The 24550-nt window shown below is 41.1% G+C and overlaps 1 protein-coding gene and 1 long non-coding RNA gene across 10 annotated transcripts in view; one reads left to right on the top strand and one right to left on the bottom strand.

The window, feature by feature from the left end:
* Positions 1 to 22615, bottom strand: part of meis2 (Meis homeobox 2) — a 93197-nt gene extending 70582 nt beyond the window's left edge. For 3 of the 8 annotated variants that reach the window (XM_005798315.2, XM_023352648.1, XM_005798317.3), the window contains exons 1-7: positions 21733 to 22615; positions 21008 to 21234; positions 19384 to 19525; positions 19109 to 19159; positions 18793 to 18843; positions 18151 to 18300; positions 9066 to 9180 (exon numbers count right to left, since the gene is read on the bottom strand). In XM_005798315.2, coding sequence (XP_005798372.1) covers positions 9066 to 9180; positions 18151 to 18300; positions 18793 to 18843; positions 19109 to 19159; positions 19384 to 19525; positions 21008 to 21234; positions 21733 to 21744 — 748 coding nt within the window. In that variant the 5' untranslated portion in view covers positions 21745 to 22615. Of the gene's footprint in view, positions 1 to 9065; positions 9181 to 18150; positions 18301 to 18792; positions 18844 to 19108; positions 19160 to 19383; positions 19526 to 21007; positions 21235 to 21477; positions 21586 to 21732 lie in introns of those variants that run through there. The other 5 variants (XM_005798316.2, XM_005798318.3, XM_023352649.1 and 2 more) reach the window with 3 other exon arrangements.
* A 1458-nt stretch (positions 22616 to 24073) lies between these two features.
* The window catches only part of LOC111612136, a 6868-nt gene continuing 6391 nt past the window's right edge, over positions 24074 to 24550 (top strand). Inside the window, exon 1 of one of the 2 annotated variants that reach the window (XR_002754427.1) lies at positions 24074 to 24550. This exon is cut by the window's right edge and continues 290 nt beyond it. This is a non-coding gene — a long non-coding RNA (uncharacterized LOC111612136). The other variant, XR_002754426.1, reaches the window with a different exon arrangement.

The following is a 24550-nucleotide window of genomic DNA, read 5'->3' as shown; positions in this document are numbered from 1 at the left end:
CTTGAACTCAATGACCAGACTAAATACCACAAGCTGTCAACACAAGCTAATAAAGGTGAATATGTCTGCATTTTACATACTTAAACAATATAGGAAGACATTTATAAATAGTGCCTACACATGCAGTTAGAAGTTTTAAAAATGTAATTAGATACAAGCTGCAACTTAACTATTGATTATTGCAGCCATCTTGAATTTTGCACTTGGGGTTAATAAAAACGTCAATCTTTCCCCACTTTAATTCTGATTCCAGTTTTTTAACCCAGAATTAGGAAACATTTACTTCAAACATGCAGTGCAAATAAATATTTTACTTTCTTTCTTGCTTTGTGAAAAACTTTAACTTCTGTTTTACTGTTTTAAAGCATCTTGTCTGGTTATAGAAGTTTGAAAAACACCTGAGGTAGAGCCTCAATCTCAAGAAAAAAATGGGAAAGAAATAAATTCCTGAGCCAAACTGTCTCAGTAAAAGCAAGTCATCATTTGCTCTGTTTAGGTTTGGAGCATATCATTGATAAAGATTGCACAATTTAACATGCAAGTTCTGCCTGAAAACATGGAAAACAGCATAATTGGAGCAGCCTTTTAAAAACCCTGGCAAAGAGCTATCCTTGAATATCTTTCTCCTTTTCATCTCGCTTTTCTCCTCTCTTTCTTTCTGTTCGTTTGATATGGTGTTTTCCTTCCTTCTTCCCCCTCCAAACATCTCTCTGTATTCTACAAATTGATATCGCTCTAAATGAATTATGGTAAATGCATAATGAAGGTTTTCTCAGCTTCCGCCCCGCAGCCAGCCAGGATGGAGCATCTCGTTTGGCGTGTTTGATTCGTTTTGTTGCACATTTAGCCCCAGCGTTCCTTCGGAGTGCGCTCTGCTCGAGGGATGCAAATAAGAAATTATCCTTGCTGACTAACATGGCTAATACCTCCTCTGGGGTAATCAAAAATTATTAGTCGCTTGCTTCCAATAAACATTAGGGCTTGTGGCGATAAACACTATCAAATTGCTCACTTCTGCCTGTTCCCGAATAGCCATAAAATGGGTGAACAAAAGTGATCAGGTGTGGAAAAAGCACCCTGGCTACACGGAAACTGAGAGAGAGCGCGGGACTCCTATTATTCCTAAAAAAAAAGCAGCCCTTTGGCTTTAAGAGTCATTAAAGCATGTACTAGAGTGGGAATCAGACTAGAAAATGAGCTTATCTTGCATAATGCCCTCATAAGCTTTGCATAAACGTAAAACATGAGCGCGTGAAAATCAGCAGCAGAGAGAAGAGAACCAGGATTGTAACACACTTCCTTTATCATCCTCCCACTCTCTTGGACTGTGGCAGCATGTTAAAGCGGTACCTGTAGGGTACAGCGGCTCCGCTGCAGTTTTGCGTTTGCTCCGGAGTGCAAACTTCGGTTTACACAAGAGGAAGGAAAAAAACCACGCAGCCAGTGAACAAGCTGCAGCTAGCCTCGCTAAGCCACTCTGCTAAAACCGCGTGCTGTTTTTTTGGAGGGACCTTTGCCGTGATGCAGGGTTTTAGACATTAGGGGGAGGAGAACCGGGAGGGTGGGGGTGGAGAGGAGATTAAAGAGCCAAGGGAGGCTGAAGAAAGAAAGGAGCGTAAAAGAGCACAAGGCCCATTGGTCAAACACAAAGGTGAAGATGGGGAAAGGACATTTGAAGTCAGGGCTATACTCCAACTAAGTACACCTTAAACAACCCAGTGTAAGCCGGCAGTCAGGGGTTTTTGGAGTTTCCCCGCAGGTGTGCCTTTCACAGACTTGGCTTCTATGACCTCTCTCCAATCAGCAATGGGGCCCGGATTTGGACACAGAAATCAGCGGCATCTCACAGTCTCTGCCTCTCATTCTATCTCTGTCTACATACACTCACAGAGAGGCTGCCAAACAAGAGGAAAACAAATCTGATGAGTGCTAGAGAAATTGGATTATCGCCTCTCAAAGGTAACTTCTTGGCTGACCCCCCCCCCCCCTCCTTTGGGCAAAGCCCTTCGAGACGAGACAAAAAAAAAAGATTTCCTGGGAAAACACTCCAGGCCTTTAAAAAAATCTAGAGGTCCTGTCATCCTTGTGAAAATACGACGACGGCAACATTAATGGATGTGGAGATGCCCTCTGGGACACGTGCTGAAATCCCTTTTAGCCATATTACATCAGACCCCAGTGCACTCCACATCACCACCACATACAATGGCGTAATCAGCAGGAGAACATGGGCGTGTAAACCCACGCCATAATGAACTGATACAACATGCCCTCACTCTGCTGTTTTTGTTGATCAAAGCCTCTGAGTAAAGGAGGGGGAAAAAAAGTCACTGCTGGTAATTTCTGATTACATGCCGACAATTGTGTTTCCTCTGAGCTTTTAAACTGTGCTGAAGCCACTCTCAGATTTCACAGTCTTCATCTACTGTGCCTTGCAAAAGTATTCACACCCCTTCTCCCATTTAGCCAGATTGCAACCACACACCTTAATGTAATTATTGGGATTCTATGAGATAAATAAATGAAAAGTAGTGCACATTTATGAAGTAAATGCAAATGGTATTCAAATTAAAAAAAGAAACATTTGAGGAGTGTGAGCATTCGTATTCAGCCCCCTTTACTCTGACACCCATAAGTATAACTGTGATAAACAAATAAAAGGCATCATGAAAACAAAGGAAGATAGTAGATAGGTCAGAGATAAATATGTGGAAATGTTTGAAACAAGGTAAGCATCTCATGGCGGTCTATGAAAGGAAAGATAACAACACATGACCCTCCAGAAAATATATGAAAGAAGCTGCTACAGGATTTGAAATGACTGCATTGGTCTTCATTCAAATCTGAACACACCATTCCCATGTCAAAACATAGTGTGTGCACCTTCATGCTGTGGGGAAACTGTGCTTCAGTTAAAAATTGTATTTGTGGTTGTAATGTGACAAAAATCAAAAGTTAAAGAAATGTGAATTCTTATGCGAGGCATTACACCACACAGAGGGAAACCATATGAGCATGTACTAGAGTAGGAATCAGGGTAGAAAACGAGCTCATGGGAGGAAGGAAAAAAAAAACATCTCCCCAAAAAGATTTTGCCTTAATGGTGCAAAGCAGACATTCTCGTCAGCTGCTGTCAGAATAATCTGGGTAATTTTTTCCCTATGTTCTCCAAACATTAGTTTGCACATTAGGCTGACCCAGTTAATGTGCCTTTCCTGCTATGCTGAAACCCAGTTTCAGGCAGAGCTAGACCGGGTTAGCCAGGTCGCGCCAAGGGCCTGTTCATGATTATGGACCAGAGGGACGAGGCCTCATATAGCACTCCGGCAAAGACGAAAGGCGAAAGGAGAAGATGTGAAAAGGGAAAGCTAGATTGAAGGGCAAGGGGTGATGGTGATGTAGTGGGAAGGCTGTACCGTACTGGCAGTGCTGTTACAGTCCACATTCTTTCATTGTTTTCAAGCCATAACAACAGGTCAAGAAGAAAGACAGAGACAGAAAGAAAGGAAGAGAGAGCGGAAGGGAGGAAGGAAAGAGGGATCTGAGGGAGCCGATCATTCTCTTTAATCACATTTTGGATGAGTGCCAGGTAGTCTGCAGCACTGAAGGCGAGACGGAGAGGGGCGAAAGAAGAGAGAAGTGTGAGGGAAGGGGAGAGAGTGGGAAAATGATGGAGGAACAAATGGAAAAAAGAGGCGGAGAGAAGATGGAGAGAAGAAGGGAGAAGAACCCCTAGAAACAACTTGAGGAGCACTGATGTTTTAGCAAGTGTGCACATTCGCCCATATGGGGGTGTGCATGTGTGTGTGTGTGAGTATGCATGGCGGCCGTTCCCGTAAATGCCCACGAATGCTGAATCTAGCAAGAATCTGGTGCTGGGACAGAGCCAGGCAGAGATCCATTTTAAAACTATGTGCATTAACTATAGTTTTCCCCATAGGTTAAGCACTCCACATGAATAATTTAGCCTCTTTTATGCTAATGGGATCATGAACGTATCCCCTCTGTACCATGTTTTCTGCCCCCTTCTTCGCGGCAACTCCTCTCAGCTTTCAGTAGTTGCCCTGCCCCTTCCCAACAAACAATCAGACAGACAGACAGACATACTGCACCCGTCAGAGAAGCAGCAGACACCTGACCAACATTCAGGCTTGCATGTGGAGAGAGGGCTAAAGTTGCACAAAATGTATGGAGAAGCACTGAAGCATTGTTATCCTCATTAGCAGAGTTTATCTTCAGCTTGTTTCCTGCTCACTCACTGCTGCTGAGTGAGATGTGACGGTTTATAAGTTTTGATGCACATCATGGCTGCACTCTGTTAAATGTTTATGTGCTCTCTGCCGCTGCTGCTGAGTTTTTACATGACTTCTTCTCTTACACTCACTGATTTCTTGTCTGAGCTTCTGCGTTTTCTGCTCCTAATGGAAGCTTATATAAACCATGTGTTTACCGTACTGTGAATCAGTATTTACCCCCTCACAGGTTCCATCTGTGTTCACACTTAAAATAATTCAGATCATCAAACTTAACAAAGATAGCCTGATCACACATAAAGGTTATTCATTAGCAAGCTTACCTCCTCCACAATAAAATCATTATTTAAAAACAGATTTTTTTTTTTTTATTTGTGTGAAATTAAATTTGCTTTATGATCTGAAGCATTTAGGTGTTGTTGTTTTTTTCAGACTGTTCCACACATTCAGAACACATACACACCCTTGATGCTTCAGCGTTGTATTGTGGGGAGATTGGGCCACTGTGTAAAAAATTATCAGTGCTTCAACAGCTGGGAGAGAGAACCATGAAACAGCAGGCCGTGGGTCTGCTTTATTGTTTATCTGTTGTTTATGGGCTAGTGTTCAGCTTTAATTACTACACTAAATTAAACTCTAACAGGCACTTAAAGGGAGCCAACTAACACATGCACGTGTGTGCTTCTACACACAGACACAGACACACACACACACACACGCAAACAGACACAAACCATATATTTTATATACACAGACACGCCTCACAGATCCTTCCAGAGCTGGAGTAAATGCCACTAAAATTCAACAAGACCGCTGTCTTGTGTTTTGCAGAGATTTTGAATGAATAATTGAGTCTTTTTTTTTCTTCCTCTACCAGCATTGCTCGAACATTTTAAGTACCAGGCAGAGCTGCTAAAAGCAAAGTTAAAGCCAAAGGTCCTGCAAATGCAGTATTCAACAAACCATGCTCACGCTGGGACACCAGGAGTCGTGTCCCTGCCAGCAATGACCCCTTCTAGTGAGCTAAACCACAAAGACCTCGCAGAGTGGGGCCCCTAGCCGGGGCTAAGGGGGTTCACCGCACTCCCCACATATACACACACGCAAATGTACCACAACACCATCAAGCGGAGCGCGCTCCCTTGGAGCCGAACACTCAAGCTTCTCCCTCCCATTTCTCTCCATCTCCGCCTCTCTCGGTCTCTCTGGGGAGCCTGTCTATCTGCACAGCGTGGGGATTGTTCAATTGCTGAGAAAATGTACAAAATGCTTTCTCCTCTCTTCTGTTGAGCCATTTCCATTTACAGTAGATTCTGGGAATGGTGCAGAAATCCCCTTTGCCAAGCACTCAAGATGTCATTGTGCATTTGGTATTCATGCATAACTAATAATTACAAGTGGGGACGGAAGCAGAGGCATGCAAACTCTTGGACTTAATCGTATGCACATGCAGGAACCAAGGTTTGAGGCAATGCCTGCTGTGGAGGATATATTGAGAGAGATTTGGACAAATTTGTTTGCATCCTTGGTAAATGTGTCAAAATTATAAAGAATGCATATCTGTCATGTTTTAGTAATACAATTTAAAATTAGATAAGAAAAACCTTTTTTCTGAATCTACTCAATCATTAGGAAAATCCCCAGGGTATTAGACAATTGCTTTTACTGAAATCAGAAATAACTTTTTTTTTTTTTAAATAGATCATAGTTTCTAAGAACTTTTGTAATCTATGACTTTGCTTCCATAGGGATGTGGGACAGAGACCCATTTCTTATTGCCACTGGGCAACGGGCTGGACGAGAACCCAAGTTTGTGATCTGGATAGTGAAGGAGGTAAAATGTCTTTATAACAATCAATAAATGCAATTTACATTAAAACTAGTTATTTTTTAGGCATGTCAGAAAAAATGCCTTTTCTGTCCAGCTATTGTGAATGTAATAATTTAGAGTTGTCTAAATGGAACCGTGTGTGTTAGTCAGATTCACTAAAGACGTGTGAAACACAGGATGAATATGTGGGAAAGCACCTTATGCCCACTGTTAAGCATGATAGGGGATGCATGATCCTGTGGGCCTGCGAACAAATGGGATCAAGAACTCTTTGAAATACCAGTGCATTTAAGGCAGGAATCTGGTTGCCTTAACCAATAAACTCAATACTGCTGCTCCCTAACACTTTGAGTGATAGAAATATTCATTCATGCTTAGAAGCAAGTATTATCTTAAGGTGCACACATTCATCAACTTCATTCAAGTCCTTGATGCTTCCAAATAAGATTGGAAGGGCGCCAAAGAGCCGTTAATCAAGGTGCATCTAGAGCCAGAGGCATTTTGTGTGTTGCCTCCTGAAACATCTCCTCAGATTTATTTGTTCATCCAAAAATCTGAAAGTGAAAGGTCACAATAAGTCCCTAGGATCATTGTTCATAGCAGGAAAACTTTATGTTTTTTTTGTTTTTTTACTCTTTCCTCTTCCTTCAGCGCAGCCCATCCACTCTTTCTTCAACCAACTGATCCACACTGTCACCCCTTTTAAGAGAGGCCAAGCTGTTAAAGACCCCATTACCGAAGTGAAGCTCACATTTCGCGATTTCTTGGTTGGACTCAAGAGTGCGGACTACAAATTTAATGCTGAGATGTATTGAGATTGGTGGCTAGTTCATGCGTGGAGTGGAGCAGAGTGAGGAGCGGGAGAGGAGGGGAAGGTGGAGAGGTTGGAGTGGGAAGGCTCTGTCAGAATGGAAGGGCCAGAGTCGAGAGTCAGCGAGCGCTTCAAGCGTTAACGTAATTGCAAGAATGTGAAAAATGAGGCGGCGGGGCTCCCGAGCGAAGCAAAAGGTCAGAGAATGCCTCACACAAAACAACTGGCTAGAGGACGGCCTCATTAGACCATTAAATCAGTTGCCCTTGGTCCCATTCCCTTTTTCTCTGTCTTTTATTTGCTGTGCCTACTTTTTCACCTTTTTTACTCTTTAACTTCTGTTGTGATTTTTTTTCTGAATCTTTTACTCAGCTCTTAGCTGCATATGTAGGTTTTTATCAAGAAACATCCCAAGGTAGTGGATGCTGCATTTAGCATTATCTAGCCTTGATCTGTGTAGGCCCAGCACATGGGGCTGTACCGTAACTGTCTTTGGCCAGCATTGATCTGCTGTTACTGGATACGGTGGGGAAAGGAGTCGATAAGTGCTCTGTGGATTACAGGTCACTTGTACTTATGTGTGTAAGATAATCAATAGGCAGTGCATTTCTTTCTCAGAGTCCCTCCCACCCCCACCCTCCTCCCCTTTTGGCTGTTCTTCCTCTAGAAAGCCACTTTCTCTTGCAAGGAGGCATCCGAAAACTTACTTTGTTTTGTATTACGGTCACCTTTTGGACTCTTTTGTTCTCTGATTTTTATTTATAATTGTGCGCCCACGTTATGCAGCATTCCTACCTATTTCACCAAGATAAAGCCACAAATTTAAATGGACTTTATTAGGACATTACGTGGTAGACCAATATAAAGTACCGCACGATTTACAAGTAGGAAAAGGATGCATGGTTCAAAATATATAGAGGGAAATAATAGAGATTTTACATATCTCTATTCTTTTATTAAGGCCTTAGCTATCACAGGCTTAATCATTTCCAACTAGAGTCTGAGATAAGAATTAGATCCAACTACTATTGACACATCCAACCACAGAGGCCATCTGTCCCCCCAAGTATGTGGTCAGCAACGGTTCAAAAGCTGCAACAACAACTGTTTTGGCCTGATGACATACACACCACATAGAACAGAATAGGTCTATCAATATGTGTGAATGTTTATTGATGGAACTAATCCAAAAGTTTTCCCATGATGAAGGAGCTTGTAGAGGTAAACTGGAAGGTTTTTGCAGGTAAAATCATGGAACATCAGTTAGTTTGATGAAAGCCTTGACTTGCAGAGAAAGAGAGCGAGAGAGAGGGAGAGAGAGAGAGATCCATAACAGCTTACACAATCTTTAAAAAAAGAAAAAAAGAGGGCACATTCAAAGCAACATGTCAGTGTAGTTGGTCTCGCCTCTAAACTTACCAAAAAGCCTATTGGTTTTCCAGTTTACATGTCAAAACTGGTATACACCGTGACAAAAATACCAACAGGGGGACAGCTGTGGCACATGCTATGTAATTAATTCAAATAGTCTTGTTTTGAAATGCATTATTAATGTTTGGCATGTCAAGTGGGAGATAACACTGAACACAAGACACTATGAGACATGATTATAAGCTTTTGTGTGGGCAAAGTTAATATGGTTCACATTCAAGCGGGAACTGGCAGAAATATACTATTAATCACCGGCTTTTATTTAGCTCTTTTAATAGCAAGATTTTGAAAAGCCTGTTCTTAGGTTGGTGCATTAAAGCGACTGTTGCTCAGGTTCGTGCCTGAGCGGAACAGTGGATGAACATGTTTGCTTTCTGGTTTGACTGTGCTCAGATGAACAGAGGTGAAAAAATGCAAAGTGTGACAGGAAGCTCTGGTGCTTTTAGAACAAAATGTCCATTTGGTGCATGAGGCTTACTTATATCCTTTGCTCATACGCAACGCCTCACAAATGTATTAACACTCCTTGCAACATGAAGGTAGAAGCTGGTCAAAGCTGATGGGAAGGTGATTTTATTTAGTGGTATCAGAGTAAATGTAAACTGTAATCTAAAGGGGTTTAAATTCTTGCAAAGGCACTGCATGTGTGTTTATGTAAAAAAAATAAATGTATAAAGCTGTAGTAAATATGGTCACCCTTGTCTGTATATCTGTATTGCCCATTTCTGTGCTGGCTCACCTTGCTCACTACTGTTGTCACCGCTCTGTGAAGCGTGTCCCCCGCTGGAGGGCCCCGGTGTGCCAGCTGAGTGTGTGGAGGTGGCGTCATCGTGGTCTCTCCAGGAAGCTGGGTTCTAAAGGGTTTAAAAAGAGAGAGAACGTAAGCGTGGGATTCAGGCATCCATCCGTGCATCCAACGGCATTCCCGATCCAAACCACGAACCACACGGCGAGAGAGATGGATAGGAAAAGAGGGAAGGGAAAAAAGGATAGAAATTAATTTTCTGAACATATAAAAAGGGACGTCTCTAAGGCGCGGTGAGGGTTCTTAGCATATTATTATTATCTTGGCAAGGTAAAGAGTCTCTATGGTTAGTTCAAAGCCAGCAGAAAATCAAAGAAGCTACCATAATCACAGATAAATAGAAAGAAAATGATGTTCTAATGCAGCTGGCTATAAGTCAAAGAGCTGTAATCAAAGTGCTTCATTAAGGCGTGAGAGCAAAATGCAGCACTGCTAATGTGGCAGCTGACATTGAGAGCTGCAAGTAGAGCGCTTGTGAATAATCATGTAAACACATATGGCAGAACCCAGTGGAGTTCATTTATACCATAACCAATTGAGACTTCCGTGTCAAGAGAGAAATATAGAGGTAAAAAGTCCAAACACACCACAGCTGCCATTAATCATTACTACAGTCAGAAATGAAAATAAGATATGACAGTGATTCTCCTGCTAATCTGCCAAAAATGTGTTCACGCCCACACTGACATACACAAACGCCCACAGCAGCTTGCAGAAATACACTTAAGCTCACATGATAATGACATAATAAAAGCCAAAGTATGAACATGGATACATGCACAATCACTTTTAGGTGTACAGGGACTTCAAAGACGTGTCCGTAAACAAATATTCTTCCCTAATGCCCTTCCTCTTGCCTTTTTTATTTTCTCCCCCTTCTCTTCCTCTCTCTGCCGGTCTTTCCCACTGCCCTGTCAGTGCACACGGGGAAACAGGATTTTCTATTGTACAGGAAGGGCTTTATCAGTGCCACACGAAGGCAGGCTAGAGGTGGAATTTCCTCTGCCATTCAGGCAACCACAGGACGGACTGTCGCGTCACACACAAGCGATGAAGCGCCGACCAGCTGATACAGCCTGGCTGCTCACGCAACCCTCGCTTGTCGTTCTCAATTTAATATGTCACCTGAGCACAATGACAACATGTTGGCTCTGATGTTATTGGTGGGGGGGTGGACTAGGTTGCTGGGGGGTGGGGAGGGTGAGAGAAGCAGACTCTTGAGCAAAACCCAAGCCAAACAAACACAGGCCTGTACCCAGGCTTCCCACAAACCTCAACCCACTTCTCAGTTCCCGCTATGGGCTTTTTCTTCTTCAAATACACAGACATTTATACAAAACCTAGGGGAAAAATGAATATGCAGAAGATCATTCCAGGAGAGTTTTACCATTTTGTCCAACTTGAGTCTTTGAGGGTCTTTAAATTCCTTTTCTCTCTTGTCCCACCACAGAGTTGTCCCCCTGTCCGCCTGCCTGCCCGCCGTTGTGCAGGAGTCAGAGTGAGCTGTACTGGAGCAGGACAGACAGGACAGGGCCAGGAGACTAACAGAGGTTTGAAAAGCTGAACTCCCCTGGGAACAGAGTCCTGATGTGCTGCTGCTTGTTCTGCCACGGAGGCGAGTCCAACCGCCGTTGCCTGTGAACGGGGCCCTTTTATCTGCTAAGTTTTTAGAGGGAAGGCGGGCTGTTTTCTCAAACAGCTTGGAGCTGAAAACAGCAGACAGAAACACACAAGACCCTTCAGACTCAGGGCTCCACTCGAGGCCTACTCAGCGTCAGCTGTTTGCCGGATGGCAATCAGATGAAGAGCTTTGAGAATTACTCAGAAGAGGGGTGAGAAGACAGGGCGAACAATAAACCATGCGTCGGTTTTAACCCTGAGGAGTGAGCCCAGAGTGTCCCTGTCTCTGCTCTGATTGTGATGCGTTCGCTCCCGGGGCCACTGATCAACACATGGCAGCCGGAGCAGTTGTTGAAGTATTTTTTTTTTTTTTTTTGTTGCTCTCAACACTGTGTATGCTAAATAAAATCACTAATGTGGGAAAAGCCCATCAATCCCCTTGTCTTTGTCAAATGCAACTCGAAAGCAAGGAAGAAAGAGTGGTGAAAATCCCCGGCTCCCTGAGTGCATTATGTATTTAAGCGGAGTTCGGCTCTGTGCTCTCAGGAAGAGCTGCTGTTGTGTTAATAGAAGAAAATGACTGGGTTGTACTTCCTCACAGTGATGGCGAGGCAGAGGACAGAGTTGAAGATCTACACTGGCTTACTTATTCCATCTGAGCCTCTCCAGCCACAGCATGGTTTTAATGCAACAGCCGAATCGATAGGACTTAATTTAGCTATCATTGCAGAGTAATGTGTCATTTTTAATGGTGCTGGCACTAAATTAAATTCAAAGACACCTCAGCTAATGGCATAAAAGGGAATGATATTTTGCTGTGATTTGCTACCCCATGGATTTAATGTGCCTGTATGCTGAGATATAGATGGAGATTTGTTAGCTTCCTTTTTAAAGACTAAAAAGAGGACTGCAGCACTTTCAGACCTAGTAATAATAATAATACAGAGGATACTAGATCACACACACCCTTTTTTTATTTCAAGGGGTATGTTGTCATTTTAAATTTAGTTAAATTAAGCATGTAGTTTAGAGTGGTCCTGGTGGCTAAAACTAATGGCTTACAGGTAAAGACCAAGGCTCACAAGAATTTAAACTGTCTTAGACAACTCCAGTCTCAAAAACATTATAAGCAGTGTATGCAAACTCTGTTTTATGGCCCTTTAAATGTAATTTATTAATCAGCAGAAGGTTATTTATTGTTTGTTTTGATCAGGGGTCATAATCTTACAAGAGTCAACTGGTTTAAACAGGAATCAGAACCACAATCAAGGTGTAACATATAATCTTCGGAGAACAATATACAAATAAACTAAATTATGAATGACATTAAAGCATTTTATTGCTCATTATTCAAATAATTAATTTAAATACTTAACTACCCAGAAAACTAAACTGGTATGCTAAAGTTTAAGTACATTACAAAGTGGTTTATTTGTGATTATGAAATTATGAAGCGAGAAAATGACAATCCTACAAATGGAATGCAGTTACAAATTGTAAGGAAGTGAAATCTGCTGGATCTAGTTTCAAATCATTGTAGACTTTGCATTGAGCAGTTTATGTTTGTTTTTTTACAAAGGAAATAAAGGTGGCAGGCAGTGAATTTCCAAAATGTTTCCTGTCTCAAACTCATACAGGTAAAGGAAGTTTTTCAGCTCAGAGTAATTGTTTCACATAAAAGTAAAGCAGTAAAAAAAGTAAAAATCCAACAATTACCATTGTTAAATTAATAATAATTAGGTGATATTTTCATACATTGCTTTACTTTCGTATTGGACTGTTACTCTGCCTGAAAACCCTATAAATGTTTATTCTCAAAATCTGTTTCACACAGGAAGAATCTTCTCCGACCTCCATTTCCTGTGTAAATATTAATTGCGCTCTGTGTAAAAAACCTGCCCAATGCAAATGTAATGTGGCTTAAAGGTTCATAAAACCTTGTTGTGATAAACCACTCTGAAATCTAATGAAGACACCAAGAGACTTATCAACAATTTTCTCTCTCTCAAGACATTGACATTTTACACCAGAGGTTAGTATCCATATATTTATTTATATCCACAATACATACTACTGGGTATGGTTTGTTTATGGGCACCAAATGATGGTATAAAGGGACAAAATGGCAACATGTGGGTATGAATTGACTTGGAGCCTCCATTGCATGTCGGATTACTGTGCCTGCTGTGACGAAAGCGATCTATCCCAGAGCAGTGGCTGTGAAAACCAGATGGATTTTGGTGTAGGTTAGATATTACCCGCTCTTTACCGTTTACCAGTACTGATCTATCCCTTCAATACCTGTAATTCAACCTCTGCCCATGATCTTGGGAACAAAACAAGACCACAAATATCAAAACAAGCATGTTTTAACTTTCCACGTTACATGCGGTAACAAAAGCAACAGCCTCTCCTCCCCATGAATAATTTAGAGGGCCTCCGCGAACTGCAGCGGGTGCATCATCAGACAGTGCACAACACAAACACACACAACCATTTTGTCACAAGCCCCGTGGGTCTGGTAAAGTTCAAACAAGTTGCAAGGAGAAAAATAAAAGAGATTGTGTCACCCAAATAATCTTCAACCTACACCAAAAAACAGAGGAAGCAGCAAATGCTTCCAGCCCATGTGACTATTCCCTGAAGCTGGGCATAATTAGGAGTCAAACATGGTTCACTCTATGCTCTTCACTAATTGTGTTAAAGAGCAGTGTTACTAGGAGGAGGAGGTGGGAGAAACGGAGGAGGAGGAAGAGAATCCTGGCTGGCAAGTACAGATACACGCACAGGCTAGTACACACACACAAATATACGCAACAGGACTAGATAGAGTAAGATACAAAAGAAGCACGGTCTCTAGAGACAAGCTTTTGCTGGTCTTTGCAACTGGCGGCTGATAATACAAGTTGTAATTAATATAAAAGCAGGAGACAATATGGGAAGAGAGGCTGGCAGTGCAGCGGGGCCACAGGAGAGCAAGGAGAAGCTTGCTGCTGTCCCATGTTTCTCATTTACAAACACCTGCCTGGCACAATTTTACTGTCCCCCTCTGCACTCTGCCTACATCCCTAGGAATTTCAAATAAAATTGATTTAGCAGCATCATTGAATTTCACTTAAATTCCCTGGAAACCCGGAGAGGAGAGAGCAAAATGTCTTTGTGCTGTGTTGTTGGCGTATGTGAATGCTGAGAATGACAACCGCTGTGTGTGCTCTGCAGCAACATGGGTGTACATGAACAGAACAGCTAGCACACAGGGATGTAAATCATACAGAGGCTTGACGTCTCAAGATGCATATTAACATAAACAGAGAAAGAAACAAAATTGGCTTTCATATTTTTTTTTACTTGCTTTTGTTGGGTTAGGTTCATAATTATGTGCAGCCACTTTACAAAAGTATGAAGTACCTCTACAAGGTGCTTTACAGCACCCCGGTTAAAGAGTCCTTAATTTAGCAACTAATAAATCACAACTGTATGTTATAAGCAGACAGGAGGAATGAATTTATTCCTGACAACTTTCTTTTAACCGAAATGCAGGAGTCACAATATCCAAGCATATTTATCTTTAGAAAAAAAAAATACATTTGAAACGTGACTCATGAACTGGCATAAACATAAATGTAATTCCCAAATAAGAATAGACGTATAACTGTCAGAATAAAACTGACATTTCCATTTCATTGCTTGTTTTTATTAGTTCCAGCAAATAAGTCTTAAGCATAGATTTTTAACACTATCATTAGCCTCACATCATGTCATTTAATCCAAGCTGATTCCAGAAGTATGATGATATAAAAATGCTGACTGTAAATGGTTTATTGCATTCATTTTCGCTGCAGAGAATAAGTGGAGTGTGGGAGATGCAACAGGTGAGAATGATTAGATATGGCTTACAAGAAGCATCTGCATCTGAACCGTGACCAAAAATGAAATTTAAGGCCACAAAATTAAGAAATCACTACACAAAGGGCTTAAGTAAACAACGCACTGAGCTTCAGGGCGCCACGATGTGCGGAAACAGACCAGACCGAAGCACCTATCTCCACTGAAAGGGCTCAAAATGAACTATTGCATTTGCTTTCTAACTTTACAGCTCAGCACCCCAAACCTGCACCAGGGAATCCAAACAGAAACGGTTTGTTTTCCTTTCTCCCATGCCTGCCATGCACTGCTGAGATAAGCTGCACTATAACTATGGGAACAAGTAAAACTCCCCGAGGAAAGCTCTACAAAACAAAACGCAGGGGCCGGCAAATCACGCAGAATTTTTATGAAGCAAATTTTAAACTGTGCGGAAACTCATTCATTTCAGTCTACAATGTGCAAGTAAAAGGGGAAAAAAGAGAGCTGCATGCTAATATGAAGAAACAATGGCACCAGAAGACATAAAGACTAATTCATTAGAGCAGATAATACTCAGACTGTTAATTGTATTTGTCACCCTAATTGGATGTAGCACAGAGAAAGAAAAAAAAAGAAATTTTGTTCATTAATTATACAGACATGAAAGTGCACACACTAGCCATATACAGAATCTACACTGCTCTGTTTTTCTTTTTTCTTTTTCTTCTTATCAGTCTTTGTGTGTAATCCGGCATCTTTTTTTCTTTCCCTAAATGGGATGGAGTGGATATGAGGAGGGGCAATGAGTTGGGAAGCCCTGGGTGGGCTTACATATCTGAGATAGCCACAGCCGGGCGAGTAAGGGAAATCAACAGTGTCAGCAAGGCCTCATCCTGTTCTCACTATACTATAATCCAATCATCTGCAAGACAGTGCTGCATTCAAGTGTAAATAAAAGTGTGCTTATTATTCTCCACCGTCAGGTATAAGGAGGGGAGGCAGAAAGAGGGGAAGGAGACACACGGCAAAGAGCTTCATCATCTAGAGAAAAACCAACTTTCTTTTCCAAATGAGACGTAGCCCGGGGCTGTATATTAAAAATGCATATCAAAGCAAAGAGAGAGGGAAAAATGGACGTGAGAGATTCTAACTAAATAAATTAGCATATCTAACTATCAAACCAGCTTCCTCTCCTCAGTGAGACAAGGACAGAAATTAATAATAAATCAGAGCGAGAGTGAATAAATAGAATGGGGGGAAAAATCGTAGGTTGTGGATGAGGCTTTATTTTATGATAGAAATGGCAACTATTGTGCTCATTCATATTGTGCAATATTTATCTCTAAAACAATAACTAATATAACATAATAAAATCAACACTGTTACAACTCAGGAAAGAGACTACTGCAAAACTATCAGTTTCTTTGAAATCACTACGTGTAGGTGAATATTTCTATTTTATTCTATAAACTGCTGATAACTTTTATCCCAATTTTCTCATTTCTAGTTTTCTAATAGAAACATTGTCACTGTGAACATTTGCTTTCAGACAATGACAAAGTTGCAGCTTACAAAACTTAAAAAAAAAAGAAGAAAAGAAAATCCCTAGTTCATTTTCATTTTAACACAATACTGCTGTTTGACTTGGGAGGAGTTGGAAGTAAATATTTAATAGAATAACCATGAGTTTTAATTACAGCATGTCTCATGATCATCCCGTCAGTACCTCACTAGGGGAGATCTAGCATTGGAATTCACTGGACACTGATATTTCATACTTAAGAAAAGTCTGATTTAATAAACAAATATATATATAAAGTGATCTCTGCAACCATGGAGGCAAACAAGGGGAAACACACACACACACACACACACACGCACACACACACCCTCTCTTCTGCTTTGGTGAAATTCAGCCCAGCAGTTAAGGTGCAATAAAAAGTTCAGTGGTGCCACAGAAGTGAAATAAATCCCTCAAACCTTAAATGCCTAATGAGGTGGTCAGTCCAAACGACTCCCAGATAAATAGCCTGTCATGCAGCCTGCTTTGTTTATTGCTGCTCTTTATTTGCTTTATTGACACATTTCATTTTCTAATTATCAAAAATATTCATCACGCGTGGAGCCATGCAGAGCTGGTGTCTGAGGATCCATCGGAAATTGGCTTGAGTATCCAACCATCTGCCATGAAACTAAACAGGCCAGTTTATCTAATCTCTGCAATATAAACAACAGCATGCCTCATTTCTGCACTTGTGTTTGAGGATCACAGTGTTGTAGTTTTTTTTCTTCTTCTTCTACTTCTTTCCTTTTCAGATTTTCCTCCGGGTTCTCAGCCCTAAATAAAGCTCACCTTGTTGCATACTTGCAGCGGCGCTACATAAGCGACAGGACAATTGCTATTAGGCCTATAGCCAGACTCAACAGATGCAGCGCACAGACTTTGCATAACACTTAAATCTGCTTTAATTCCTAATAGGCTTGGCCTTGCGCAGCACAGATATTTAACCAGCCACTTTGTTACTCAAGCAGATCATTTTTACTCCCACGAAAAAAAAAACGAAAAAAAAAAACATTAGGTTTTATCACAGGCGAGCACAGATATCAGCTCAATCCTTCAGTGTCAGCCCAGTCCATACTGCGCAGGGCGAGTGGAAGCGGAGAGTGTGTGTTTATTACACCGAAAATGCGCGATTTAAACTGGAGGATCGATCTTCAAATTTAAAGCTACTGTACTTCAGGTGCATATAATTGAATTCAGCCTTATGCAGCCTGCGGCCATAAAGCAGCAGCAGCAGAGGAGAAAGCAACAGCAGAGCAAAAGAGAGGAAAAAAACGCACGGCAAATCAATACGAAACAATTAAACACATTAACATCAACAGCAATAGGAGGATCCTCCAGACGGATCATCATACGCCTTGTGAACTTGACATTGATGGTAAGCCTTTAGCTCTCAGATGTCTCTCAGTAGGTTCCCACTTTCTCCACCTCTGCTCCAAAAATCCACAGATTTGCGCGCACAGCCCCCCAAATATAAAGCTCTTCTTTCTTTTTTAAATATTGACCTAAAGCTGAAGCTTACAGCGCTGATACCCTGCTTTAGCTTTAAACCTGCGCAACTAATAATTGCCCTCTTCTCCCCCTCCTTTCCTTTCTGCGTGCGTTACTCCATAAATGCGCGTTTTTTCTACGCACCCACTCAAACCTCCAGCAACACAAGCGCACAGGGACGCATCATGCACACATGACTGCTCCTAATCAAAAGACTAAAACAATAACTCAGTCTATTGTATCACATGTAGCTTTTGACCTCACAACATCGATTTTTTTCCCCTCTCTTTTACTTGCAGAACAGAGCGCGCTTTATTTACAGACAGGGGTCACACAACTGCAGTGCGAAAGAGGCTGCTTTTATGAACCATATCAGTCAAGTTTTTTTGCGTGTGTTTTTTTTTAGCAAAAGATAATAATCTGGCATAATGCATTCAAAGTAATACTCTCAGACAACAGCAGAGACGTCACATAAAACGCAGAAAAAGTTGGATTACTTACGTGATCTGCGAGATTAGTCGACGATCCCGAAAGTTCTTCGTGATCTGACTTCGAGCTGCCATCCCGCTCATCAATCACTAGATCTATTGGCATTTTTCCTTTCAAACAGCTGATGTACCGGTGGCAAAAATTGTCGCACAGCTCATGCACCTACAGGGTAATAAAAACAAAATATAAGAAAGAGATGGAAGAAAAAACAACACAGCATGATTCAGGGTGGAGATGGAAAAGCAGTCAGTCCAAGAATAACTCAAATTAAGGTGCATTATCGGCGGCGAGGAAACAATAGTCAAATTGTTGCCGCGGTTATTATTATTCTCCCGAGACCCGAGCAACAAGTTGAACGGACAAAAGAAAAAAAGAAAATAAACAGTGTGCCTGTAACGAGCGGCTGAAACTGAATCTGCGGATCAATAGCAGTGCGCAACGTGGGCAAAGAGCCCCTGACATTTTACATCAATAGTTCCTCCAGCTGCGTCAATAATTGGTTAAATAAAACATCTTATGGTGCAAAAAAAAAAAAAGAGATAAACCTAAAACTCTCACTGTCTTTGCTTTCGGTTTCTGTTTTATCTGGAACAATTTAAACATTGCATGAGCATTTGTTGCAGCTCTGATCATAAGGTTATTGATTTAAGGTACCTTTTCTAGCTCCAAGAGGTGAAACCGTAATACTTGTATGGCTTGTATCATCTGGAACAGAAAGCAAAACAGGCACAATTAGAACGGGAAATGGTCTGAATTATATATATTTGCTTGTCATAAGGGCATTGTGTAAAAAAATAAACGCATGTTCTGCAGTGGAAAAGGGAAAACAAGTTGCTTCTCAAACGTGATCACTTACTGGTCAGATGGGTTCGGTATAGGAATATAATGCGGATCTGGTATCTGCGCGCAACTTCAAATAATGCGCACATTTATTTCTTTTCTTTTTTTGAACCCAGAAATACACACTTACCAAATTATCCAACTCTGGATTTGATGAAAATAAAGGCTTTTCTGCTCGGACCTAAAATAAAGCAAAGATCAAAAATACATATATTTTAATTTCTGATTCTGACCCAGAAATCCTTTTTCAGAAATCAAACTTGTGAGCCGCTAAAAACGTCGAGAAAGTTTTTCACAGCAAATAATAAGTATGGGTATACCAGAAACATGGTGTGTCAGAACCCGGCCAATGTTCTGTTTTATTTTTAGTTTATTGTAAATTTTTTTTCAAGCTGAAGAATGGACCTGTTTGGCAAAGACTGCGATGTCCTCGTTGAAGGAGTCTGAGGAGCAGACGTCGCCTCCCGCAACGCCGGGCTCCCTCGGAGTACACGTCGCCAACTCGCACTTCTCGAAAACCAGTGCGAGCAGTGGGAATAAAGGGTGACTGCAGAGAGGAGGGGGAGAAAATACAAGCAGCCTGAGTGTATACGAGCAGCACTGCAGCGGCTGCACGGAACCCCGCTGCAAAAAATGTCCCAGCGAACCTGCATGATTCTACAATCCTCACATTACAAGACGCAGCTAAAGAAGAAGAAAAAAGCAGCTCACGCAACATACGCGAAAACCTCTCTTGGTTTTTGTTTGTTTGTTTGTTTGTTTTTATTATAATTATTATTTTAATTATTTAATTTCTACCATCGTTAAATTTACTCCTCATTAACCAAGCGGTCGTGTGTTCGGGACGAGTCAACTTACCCGTGGCGTCTGCTGTAATATCATTTTATGCATTTAGAAATGAAAGTAGCTGTGCTTAATTGGGATTTTTTTCTTCTTCTTCTGAGTTCAATATAATAATCGACTGATTGACAGTAACATTTCTTGCAGCGTGAAGCCACAAAACTCCAAACTCACAGAGTGATAGATGTCTTTGGAATTAAAAAAAAAAAAAAAAAAACAAATATATATATATATATATATATATATATATATATATATATATATATATATATATATATATATATATATATATATCCACATTACTGATATGATTCTTCAATTAACCTCGCTATAAACAGAGCCTTGTAATTTTCTTCCGAGGAGGCCTGCGGCGATGATTCACACAAATAATAACATAGTCCATAAAAATAAGCATGTTTTTAAATGTAAATTATACTTTCAGAGAAAAGAATATTACTGTTTTAAAAATTGATCTCGAGATATTAACAAAATGACTTGGTGCCCAAGTTTTTCATTTGCAGCAAAGTAAAAGTGGGTGTAAACTGTTCCTGCACATTGAATAACCGTGAGAATAAAAGAGATTAGGTCCGTGGATTATAACACTGGCTGTGTAAGTATCAGTGATCAGTGGCTGTAATCATATTTTTCTCTTTAATTGTTTGAAAATAATCTTAGAAAAGTAGCCTCCGGAGGACACACGGCGCGTTTTAACGCAGTCTGAGTGTGTGTGTGAGAGAGAGTGTGTGTGTGTGACAGCAAAACTGTTTTATTTAATTTTTTTTAAATGCCAGCTAAACTAAAGCGTTAAAAATGCAGATTATCATTTTGCATTTGATATATGATTGTTGGCAGTAATAATAAAGCAACAATGTAATCAGCTTAAAGTAGTTTTTATGTATTCCTTGTGCCACATTTGAGAGCTTCCATATTAATTTACAAGCTCAGGGCTGATACTCTTGCTTGCTTCAGGCTTTTACAATGAGTGTAAAATTACACACCAACAAAACTCCCCTAAAACCGACAACGTAGCTCCAAATTAAGCTCCAACCTGCACAAAGCTAAAACACTAAATCACTAAAACCAAGCGATGGGAAATAAACTCTAAAATTCACCCAGAGCTGTTAACTTTTTAAAAAAAAGGAGAGAGAGAGAAGTATTTAGTTGCATGTCTAAATCATGCAAAGCTTACCCGTAAATTTGATCTTTGTCCCTCTTTAAAACGTCGTTGACAGCGGAGCCCATGCTGGTGGGCATAACGTTAGGGTGGGGAGCGTGGGCTCCGTAGTGCTGGCTGGCGTGGAGCGGCGGTCCGTGGTTCAGGTGGTGGACCTGGGGAAGCGGCCGGGGCGCATGCGGGTCCCCGTACATGGACGCCGGGACTCCGTCCATCCCACCATAATGGGCCAGCTCATCGTACTGGGAATGAAATTGAAGTAAAAAATTAAAAGCGAGCGCATATTTATATTCTATTATGTAGTTGTTGTTTTGGGGGGGTTTTTTAAATGAAAGAAAGAAAACTTATACGAAAAGCATTTCTTTAAATAAAGCATGTTTGTCTCATTCTGGTTTTAAACAATCGCAATGAAGAGACTTAAAGCACGCTGCAACCAGCGCAAAGCTGTCGAATATTAAGGAGCCGCAACTCAATTTTATCATTACCAGAAACATTTTAAAGTTAGGTTGCTCCCTCTGCGCAAAAACAGCGAAACAGTTCGGAGTCTCCCGTGAAACTGCTTCGTGGAGCCTCGTCGGGAAAAGTGGAGGCTGTCACTTCGCGTGGAGAGTGAAAGCGCAGCAGAAAATGTCAAATAGAGCCGCTTTGATAAGAAAACTTTGTGAAATTGCCAGCGCCCCCGACTTAGAAAAGGGGGTTGCGATCTGAGCAGGTAAAGCGGAGTGAGATTTAAAACCTACCCTTTGCGCCATCAGGCTGCGCTCCAATAAACTCCCGAATCTGTCCGTATATGTTTAATATCCCAGATCGGAAAGTGATTTAGTGGCAAGATTCCCCTCTTTCAACCAACTTTTTGTGCGAATTCTCCTATTCGCCAGTGTGGTTCAGTTCAAACCGTCGCATCGGGAAGTTTTTGCAGAAATTTTTTTTTCTTGTTTTCCTTCTTTCCTCGAAAAAAAGAAAAAGAAAAGAAAAAAATGCGCCAAAGTGAAGGTTACAATCGGCCCATCAACAACCTGCATGTAACTAAACTGTCGTGTCTCATGGCTTTTTGCCACTCCAGCTGTCAATCAAAGCCAGAGGTTGTCAAGGTAATGAATGAATGACGGTTGGTGATGATGTTCAAGAGCAGGACGAATCTTTTTTAGTCCGTTTTCATCCCGCAAGTCCGCGTCTCCTTTAATGCCTCCAGATCGCAATCTTGTTTTATTATCACCGCAAAAAAAAAGAAGAAGAAGAAGAGAAAAAAAAGGTGTAGAAATTAAGAGAGCGCGATTCGGATCTCTCCTTTTCTTTTCCCCCGTAGGTATTTCGTCTATCTTGGCGAGACTGAGATGAGTGAGTGTCAGCGAGTGTTGGCAGGTTGGCTGCTGGCTTGCTTATAGAAACAGAGTCAGTTCGCAGCGCTGAGCGGTGGGCGAATGAAATGACGGATCCCGGAAGTAGCGGTGGCCATAGCCAGTCCTGCAGCAGCTCCGCACAAGAGAGAGGAGAGGAGAGACCAAATCCTGTGATATGCAGAGTGTCTATGCGAGGCGCGGGGACGGCTTCAACTCCACACTGGGGGTAGAAAAAGCTCGAAACTCCCACCCCAATCCCTGTGTTTCACCGAGGAGCGACCTGAAGAGAAAGCAGGAGAGGACTCAGTGTGAGGGCGGATATAAGCTCCTCCGAGTTCTACAAAAACACAACACTGACTGCAACTTATCGGCATGAATATTCATTTGGAATAAGGCAACACAAAATCAGAATTGAAAAGGCGAAATTACGCACAATGTATCCAAATACACGCGCTGGGATTGAAGCCTTATCAGTGATAGAAAACAAACAATTGTTAATAATCTGCGGGGAGAATTAGCTATTTATTATATTAATACCGTGTTTAGTGCATGGCGCTCATTTGTTTCATGTATTCGGGTTTACAAACTGATGTGCGGACTTAATATCTCCGTAATTCCTTCTAATCTCCTGCTAATTATTGCTATGCAGTGGCGCCACCAAGGGGGGGCAATGGGGGCAATGGCCACCCCTATAGATCAGTGTCATTGTGATTATCATCATGTTTCTTATATGGATATGAAATATTTTGTGTGTTTTTTCTCTATACTGAGCCACTTTTAGATATCCAACAACAATACAGTTAAAAATCTACAATGGATTTCAGTTTTTGAGGTGCCAGTCCTGGATTTTCAGTGCCTCCATTTTGTCACCCCTTCAATTTTATTTTTTTTCTTTATGGTCCCTCTGTTGATAACATAGGATAGAATACTGACTTTATTACATGGCACTCACTTCTTATGTGGTTTTTGTCATCATGAGTATTTATATAATATATTTTTATTTGGCCGCTAATTGTTGCTGTGCATAGATATCACATAGGGAGGAGATCTAATGTTTCTTGATTTTTTGTTTTGTTTCTCTTTTTTTCTGTTTATATGACTATGGACTGAAGAGAAGACGGAACAAAGTTGTACAACATTTATTTATTTATTTATACATTTATTTATTTATTTATTTATTTATTTATTTATTTATTTATTTATTTATTTATTTATTTATTGTCTTTTACATTTCTTTATGATTTTATTCACTTCGAAATAAAAGCTACACACCCTCTCCACATTTCTCCACCGGATCACAGCTAATATTGGGTCGTCTTTCCTCAGCGACATCTTCTGCGCTGAAGAGTGTTGTTGTTAGTAGGACTTGGGACTTTTTAAATTATTATTTATGGCAAACTCTCCTTGCAGGACATTTCCGGTTTTGAAGTGTCACCCAAGGTTATGAATCAGCCCCCACAACCCCCAAAACCTACTCCACCACCACATTTGGCCCTTTAAAAACCTTCTGAAGGCGACCAGGTCTTTTGCTATTTGGGGGGAAATTAAACACCCCTATCGGTCCACAATGAACTTATCCAAGATTTAAAAAAAAAAAAAAAAAGAGAGAGAGAGAAAATCTTTTGGGGAGACGGTGAGTGGGGGGGGGGGAGGGGTGCTAGTTTTGCATGTTCCTTCCGCCCAATCCCCACTCATGATAGGAGCTTACCTCAGAGTAGTCAATTATCAAAGCTCCCCCAAGATCATCAATCATGTGAGAAGATTGAAGTTTAGAGGAGGAGCAACGCTCCGGCCATCGATTCCAATGAAGCCCCCCTTCTTCTTTTTTTTCTTTCTTTCTTTTTTTACTTTTAGCCACAAAACAGAAGCAGGCCATCTATCCCTTTTAATATTTAGCTCCATCAGTGCTAACATGCCTTCGTGGCCGTATTGATAGGTCCAACGCATAAAGGCTCCATTTGGAGCTCGGTGACATTTTTTGATGGTGAAAATTAATTATTCACAGGTTAGGATTAAGCGCTCAGGGAGATGGGCTGTGGCTACTGTTGGAGGGTCAACAACTCTCCCAGCAAACAAAAATACTCAGCCAGTGCTGCATATGGAGGGCCGATTATACAGACAGCGGAGTTGAGCAACAAAGGAAAATGATTTAATAAATGAAACCGTGACAACAGTTATGTTTGTTGGCATAAAGTGAGGAGGGGTGGGGGAGGAAGAT

This window comes from Xiphophorus maculatus, chromosome 19 (genome assembly GCF_002775205.1).
Source record: "Xiphophorus maculatus strain JP 163 A chromosome 19, X_maculatus-5.0-male, whole genome shotgun sequence".
NCBI classification, from domain to species: Eukaryota; Metazoa; Chordata; class Actinopteri; order Cyprinodontiformes; family Poeciliidae; genus Xiphophorus; species Xiphophorus maculatus.
This window is presented reverse-complemented; position numbering and strand designations above follow the sequence as displayed.